The sequence below is a fragment of the Uranotaenia lowii genome, chromosome 2, assembly GCF_029784155.1.
Source record: "Uranotaenia lowii strain MFRU-FL chromosome 2, ASM2978415v1, whole genome shotgun sequence".
In the NCBI taxonomy this organism is placed as follows: domain Eukaryota; kingdom Metazoa; phylum Arthropoda; class Insecta; order Diptera; family Culicidae; genus Uranotaenia; species Uranotaenia lowii.
Genome location: NC_073692.1, coordinates 129,437,930 through 129,445,849, shown reverse-complemented (window position 1 = coordinate 129,445,849; position 7,920 = coordinate 129,437,930). Strand labels below are relative to the sequence as shown.

The window sequence follows — 7,920 nt, the reverse complement described above, 5'->3', positions numbered from 1 at the left end:
AAAGTAATGAGAAAGTTAAGCATTGTTAATTTATTAGAAAAAGATTGAAGGTGAAGTGACTAGCGGAGGCTACAACAAGAATGTAGACAGAAGCTAGAAAGGAAAAGGCCACTAAACTTAAGCTAGAAAAGGTAATCCAGAAAAGATTGGAATCTAATTAAATTTGTACCGTAGAAATTTAAAACTCGCCGAACTTCGAACGAATAAAGGTGTGTTAAAAATTCGGGAACAACTTTTCTTTGTTACCCGTGAAACGCAAATAAAAAAATTTACACCTGGAGACAAACTTAATTTGATCTATAAAAGCCTTTTTTAACTAGGTGGTAGCATTCGTCTTCGTATACGGTCTTCACAAGTAACTTAGGTTTTATAAATGTTACTTAAGAACTGATTGTGGCCCCTTTGAAGCGATTATATGAAACAAATTCCGCTTTAGGAAAAAAAGCTTCTAAGAGGAAATTTGACCAATCGGGTAGGGGAGAGTGAGAATACTTGATCCCTGGGGATACTTGATTCCTAAGCTAAATCTTAAAACTGGAATGTCCTACAAATATCAAATGTTCTAGAATAATGTGCCAAATGGAGCAAAACTACAATGCTTAAAGCTCAAAATTTTTTAACAAAATAATTGTTTGAGTAATTGAACTTTGTTTCAACAAGGAATGAAAGAATTCAGAATACTAATCGATGTAAAACAGTCAACGTTATTGAAAACTTCATTCACGGTTTCAAACAACAAATCAACCACATTGATCCAATCAATAAATTTCTGCATTATGCCCAACAATCCACTAAATCCTTTCTCAACAACCACCCCGAGATGAGCGTTCTTTCCGCAGATAAAGGTAATAGAACCGTAATCATGAAATCAGAAGAATACCGTCAAAAAATGTCGATTCTCGTGAATGATCGCAAAACGTATCGACCCACTAATAGAGATCCTACTGGAGGTTTTCAAACCAAAAACAACAGTTTCGTCAAACGCCTCCTCGATCTCAAGTTGATTGATAAAGACACCGCAAAAAAGCTAACCGTGTACAACGGTATGTGTCCAAGGATATACGGACAGCCGAAAGCACATAAAAACGACCTACCCTTACGACCAGTTGTTCCCAACATAACCGCACCAACATACCACCTAGCTAAGTACATCAGCCAAATTCTACAAAAATCGATATACAGCCCATACAGTTGCAAAAACTCGTTCGATTTCTGTGAAGAAATCAACGGTCTGACTCTCCCGGAGGGATACATTATCATATCCTTGGACGTAGTATCCCTGTTCACCAACGTCCCCCGAAAACTAGTTACGAGCAACATAATACATCACTGGTCTGAAATAGAAACAAACATAAATCTCGACATGTTCTTAGAAATCGTAAAATTCCTAATAGTGCATACTTTCAATTCAACAACAAATTCTATATTCAAGAATACGGCACAGCCATGGGCAGCCCGATTAGCCCGATCCTATCCGAATTGGTCCTAGACACAGTAATAGCGAAAGCAATCAATCAGCTCCCATTCACGATTCCGATCATCCGCAAGTATGTAGACGATCTCTTCCTAGCTATCCCAGAAGCGAGTTGTGATGTCGTCCTACAAATCTTCAATGCACAGGAAGAACGTTTACAATTCACGCTATAAAAAGAACAAGAAAACCGCCTCCCATACCTGGACATGGTCGTAGTGCGAGATCCAAAACAAGTTCTTAAGACTGAATGGTTCATAAAACCCATTGCATCCGGCCGAATGCTGAATTGGCATTCATGTCATCAGCTCAAACATAAATTAAACGTCGCTAACAACTTCATTTATCGAGTTGCACAACTATCCAGAAACGAAGAACATCAAAACATAATCGAGCTCATCAAAAAACATCTGAAGCAGAACAACTTTCCGAAGCAGCTGGTCAATAGATTGATCAACACAAACCCAGCAATCCGATTACGAAAATCCAAACAAAAACAAATCCAGAAACCAACTATCAGCCTATTACAACAACCTAATGAAAACCCCACCAACTCACACTCCAACCACGACCAACCATACCCGAATGAAGAACCACAACACAACACCTACCAGGTAATGAATCAACTCTCCAACTCATAACCCGGACTCCAACCAACCGTCAACTAGCACGAATCTTCAACAAACTCCACACTCCAATCCATCCGAACTCGCCCACAACTCAAAAGCCCAAAATCCGGACCCCAACCAACCGTCAACCAGCACAAATATCCAACAAATTTCACACTCCGATCCATCCGAACAAATTCCAGCCAACAATCACCATCCTGAAAACATCGAGATATCCAACGATCCAGCATGCCAACCAGAAGTATCATACCGATCAGTACTATATGTACCGCTGCTCACCGATCGACTGATCCAATGCTTAGCTGCCGACTATCCCAGCGTCAGAGTAGCAAGCAGAAAAAACATGACAGTGGGAGACTTGTTCAGCCGAGTGAAGGACCCAAAACGAATCGGTGAGAAGTTAAATTTAATACCTATACCAAATCCCATGCCAAGAGCCCTGCTCAAGCGTGTATATTGGTCTTACCAAGAACACACTAGATCAGAGGCTCTCGGGCCACCGTAGTAACATCAAAACATTAAAGGAAAAGAAAGACAAAAACATAAACAAACCAATAGGAGCTAGGAACAGAGAAAATCAGAGAGAAAGATAATACGGCTCTCATCGACCATATTATCGAAACAGTTCACACATTTAATATAAGCAACACATCTGTATTAGACACAAGCTACATCAAACACACACTCAACTTCTTAGAAATGTGTCACATTTTCAATACACCCAACACCGTAAACCAGAGAACAGATTGCAAAAATCTCAGCACAATTTTTGCCTCTGTTCTAAGCATATTACACGAACACAACTACAGAAAGAAACGTCAAAAATCCGTCAAAAATATCGATAGTGATAAAACACCGAAAACAACGCAAGAACAACGAAGATTCGATACAAGTACCGCCTGAAAGTTGATTGTTGAAATAGTGAGAACTCAAATTTAAATTATGTGTAAGACGCCTTTTTTAGTTTAGATGGAAATTTAAATTAATAGTATAATCCATTCACAGTGAAACTAAACCCAAAAACAAAATCCGGATACGCTTTCACATGTAGCACAGAAACAACGACCATTTTGTGAGTTCAACATAATTCTAATTAATCCAACAAACACTATTTTTAACTTGTAAAACACATTATAACAGTTATAAAATCTCTGAGGATGGTGTTAAACGACACCGAAACGTTGGAATAAAATAAATATCGTTCGTTTATAAAAAAAATGTGACTGATTTGCCGGAAAAATTAACATTAAAATATACAGTCGACATCTCAAAAATAACATTATTTTTTGAATTCGTATTTAGTTTCATTTGTAATCTGATGTTGTATTTTATGTACTCTATTTCTGTGCTCTGATTCTTTTGTCCGGAATTTTAATTCGTATTCATTTTTTGGTGCTTCGGAAATATTCATTTCAAATTTGTAAAGACTAAAAAAGCCTTTATTCAATTTTATCCTAGTTTTTTCACAATGGGTGTTGCAACGCACATAGGGATAAAGCTAGTGTAAATAAAATGAAATGAAGTTTGTAATGTCGAGAAAAGTTATAGATAGAAAATTTATTATGAACCTAAACTTTTGTATTATCTGGTAGAAAACTCTATTCCTGTTCATTTATGTTGCACAAACACAACATAAAAGCGTCTATCGGACGGGGAGCTCGGTGAATCGTTATGCTCCAAATGAACCGGTATCCCGAAACCATGTGAAGCAAAGTGAACTGAAGTTATTTTGTTTTGCTTTTGGCTCCAATCAATCATCCGTCTCAGTTCTCTCGTAACTTCCACGCCGGGCAGAGCGTGCGGATCTTTAGCTAGGAATGTTTACGATCGTAAGTAGAGTTCAAGTTCTTAACAGTTTTTGTTGAATTTGCTATTGATTTATTTTTTAGGGAAAATGGCTTTCTGTGGCTCTAATGACCGGGATCATTTTGTTCCGTGTTGATCGAATCCAGGGATCTCGAATTCTACTGGTATCTTCGTTTCCCGGGCAAAGCCATTGGCTTACCTTCGAGCATATTGTCAACGAGCTGCTCGAACGGGATCATGAAATTACGGCGATCACCAATTATCGAATGAAGAATTCCGACAAGTACAGCGATCGCTATCGAGAGATTTTGATCGATCCCATCTTCGACTTTGAGGATGGTTTACCGATGGAGTTTTACTATCGATCGAGCTCGTTTGCAAATCCTTACTTCAAGCTGAAGGTTCTCTGGTGGCTAGGTCTTGAGACTACTCGACATGCTCTGGAGTGTAAAAATGTACAGAAATTCATCCATGATGATCGTTCCCAGTACGATTTGGTCATTGCGGAGCAGTTTGTTCAGGAAAGTTTTCTGCTGCTCGCTCATAAATATCAAGCCCCTGTGGTTACAATAAGTATGGTTTTTATTTTATTTTATTAATTAAACTTTTAATACTAAAGATTGGTTTCGATATTTTAGACACACTTGGCTACACAGATTACATCGATCGTGCATTTGGAATGATCACTCCAATATCTTATGTTCCACACTTCTTCACCGAGTTCACTGATGAAATGAACTTCTACGAAAGATTTTACAATTTGCTTCTAACAATCTACGACTGGTGCTACAGAAGGTTCATTTACCTCCCGGCGCAAAATGCCATGGCTAGGAAACACTTTTCAGATTTTACCGGGGAAAACCAACTTCTGCCTACGGTTCAAGAGATGGAAAACAACGTCAGCGTGATCCTGGCCAACAATCACATTATATCCCACAGGCCTAGGCCGAAAATGATTGGAATGGTTGACATCGCAGGAGTTCACATAAGACCAGCTAAAGTCCTGCCAGATGCCCTAAAGGTGCGTACAATCAATTGATCAAAGCTATTGAAAAATCCCTAAAATCATGAAAAATTATATCTATGTCCCATTTGGATTAAATTCTTTAACTTTTTCAAATTTGTTTAGACCTTTCTGGACAAATCGCGCACCGTCTACATCAACTTTGGAACATTTCTACGCAGTTCAGCTATGCCAGAAGAAACCCTTCAGGTATTCGTTCAGGTATTTCGTAATCTTCCTCAATACAACTTTCTGTGGAAATGGGAAACTGATCGGGCGCCAGATTTGCCTCCAAACGTGATGCTTCAGAAGTGGATCCCTCAGAACGATGTACTAGCGCACCCGAATCTTAAGCTCTTTGTGACACACGGTGGCATTTACGGCGCCCAGGAAGCTATCTACTGGGCCAAACCGATGCTGTTCGTTCCCTTCTACGGCGATCAGCACAGCAATGCCCGTAAATTTCAGAAATCCGGACTCGGACTGACAATCAATATTGCCAATATTACGGTTGAAGAATTCCAACAAAAAATCTTGCACATTGTGGAAACACCAAGCTTTCAGGATAATTCTAACAACATGGCCAAGCTATTTCGTGATAACCCAACGGATCCACTGCAGGAATCCGTCTACTGGATCGAATACGTCATTAGACATCGAGGAGCGGCCCATCTGAAATCGGCTGCTGTGAAGTTACCGTGGTATAAGTATATGTTGTTGGATGTTGCAGCGTCCATTATTTTCGTGATTTATGTTTTAATCAAACTGGCCAAACATGGCTATTATCGGTGGTGCAGACGTAACGTGATTGACTCCAGCAAAAAGTCAAACTAGTTTTTGAAGCTTACTTTGTGAATGGTTTTTAAACGTTTCTATTCTTAAGTAAAACACGGAATAATATTTAATTAGCGGATGCACGTGATTCTAATTACACTCAATAGCACTTCATTTGCACTCCACGTTTTTTTTTAATAAATACTACTCTGTTTATTGTTGTTCCGAAATTCCATCGTAAACTCTAAGCCCTACTTTAAGTGGTATTATCTAACAGATAATATAAAGCACGATTCAAAATGAACATTGTGGTCACAACTTAGGAGCAAATTCAACTATTATATCACTTTCATGTTCTTTATAGTATTTTTCTACAGTGGTTCCAGTCAATCGTAGGGTATTAATCGAATTTTCGACGAAGACTGCTCATATGTAAGTCTGGTTTGCGATGATTTTGATTTTTTCCAGTCTTGTTTTAAGCTTTCGATAGAATTTGAAGGCTTTACATGTTTTTTCCAAAAAGATTTATGAGGGTCCAGAAAGTATGATAATTTGTAGTATTCATCTCCTTCAGTACAATCTGTACTTTGTTAGATTGGTAGCAAACCATCGTGTCCCATGAGTAGGGGAAAGTCATTCCGTAAACATATTTTGTTTTATGTTTTATGTTTTTCACATGAAAAAATTATAATAAAAATTCTTATCCTAAAATGTCAATCTTTAGCGCATAATATGAACTTCACAATGCCATATTTTCAAAGCAATAATAAAACTTTTACGACTGTTGTTCGTTAATTTTGGAAAATTTCATCCGACGTTTCGGCGTTATGTATTTCGCCTTCTTCAGGGGTTTTCTGCAATTTGAGAGTGTAACAATAAAAGGTGTTGTATAATATACTAAAAAAAAATATTTTGTTAAATTTTTGTAAAAAATACAAATAGCTCGAAGGCACTTCATGGGGTAGAATGCCAAAACTAGTGGACAGAACGCACCGTACCAAAAGGGTGGTCTGAAATAAAACAAGGATTATACGAAATAATGACAAATGTTTAATAACTTGTGCATTACATATTTGTTAACTGACTATACTTTGGTCAAAAATTATTTGCTATTGCTAAATTTATAGAAAATTTTGGTTTTCAAAATACACTTTTTGAAACGCCTTCAAGTATTTAACAGAATTCAATTTCTTGGCCGATATCTTGGCAAATATGGCGGTTAACGATTTTTTCGAATCGACCATTGGTGCACCTTCACCATAAGGACGAAATTATTGTTTTATGTGTCAAAAGTTTGTTTTTTAGATGATAAGTGTTTAAGAAATAATTTGAACAAACTTCTTTTGATACGAATAAAATATTTGTTATACATCGATGTATGTATGTGTAATCATTTGAACCATTATCATGAATATGTGGATATTTAATGATAAAAAGTTGATCACAATGTTTCTTCACTAGAACACTTCAGAGATGTTTCAAACTTAAAAAGATTTTTCAAAACACCCCAAAGCTGCAACAGAAATTTCTATGCAGCACGTATTGTTCAACAAGAATTTTGTCTGTGCATTTTATTTGTGCATTTTGCACTGCAGCTTGTTGCTCCAAGTGCCCAACTCCGTCTACAGACTAGGTTCGCACTTTATTGAATAAGTGAAGTGATCTCCATTCAAATGGTATTTATTAGAAAAAAAATTGCTTGTGAGCGAAAAAATTAAACATCGTTGCTTTGGATTTGAAAATTTCTTGTTTTTGTGAAGTTTGCTTATATTTTCTAATAAAAGAGCTACTTTTCAATATCGATTTCAGTGTCGTCCAGGTTAGTTGTTAAGTTGCGCTTTATGTATGTAGGAGTATTAATCGACTTTACAGGAAATTTTCGAATTTGCATAAAATTTGATAGGCAACTCCTTGCAAAACTTTATTTTTCAGCACTCGACGTAATTTAAGGCTCGTGCTGAAAAAATCGACATTTTGCAATATACTTACATTATTTAAAACAATAGCGTATAATTTTTTGCGATCCGAACTAACATTTTCAACGAACCTTCTGCTATTTGATCTTTAGCATTACCTGTTGATGACTGATATCAATCTATTTATATTGTACATTATGACACGAATGCCTCGAAGATGGTAAAGTGTCACTAATAAAACTTAAAAATAAAAATATTGTACATCACAAGACATGACTTATTTATTTTTATTTACATGGTTTTCCGTCTCACGACATAACT

The 7,920-nt window shown here is 36.9% G+C and overlaps 1 protein-coding gene across 1 annotated transcript; it reads left to right on the top strand.

Moving 5' to 3' along the window:
- The first annotated feature begins 929 nt into the window (after positions 1-929).
- On the top strand, positions 930-5,861 carry LOC129746389 (UDP-glycosyltransferase UGT5-like). Its single transcript, XM_055740025.1, has 5 exons — positions 930-2,492; positions 3,693-3,929; positions 3,990-4,479; positions 4,545-4,927; positions 5,036-5,861. Exons 2-5 carry the CDS (start codon positions 3,918-3,920, stop codon positions 5,741-5,743), a joined length of 1,593 nt encoding a protein of 530 aa, XP_055596000.1. The 5' UTR covers positions 930-2,492; positions 3,693-3,917; the 3' UTR covers positions 5,744-5,861.
- Positions 5,862-7,920: the final 2,059 nt, after the last annotated feature.

Excerpts from the sequence above, each read along its gene's own strand:
- LOC129746389 (XM_055740025.1), top strand. Across the intron at positions 4,480-4,544 it reads AGCCCCTGTGGTTACAATAA|ACACACTTGGCTACACAGAT; the intron begins GTATGGTTTTTA and ends TCGATATTTTAG. Across the intron at positions 4,928-5,035 it reads TCCTGCCAGATGCCCTAAAG|ACCTTTCTGGACAAATCGCG; the intron begins GTGCGTACAATC and ends AAATTTGTTTAG.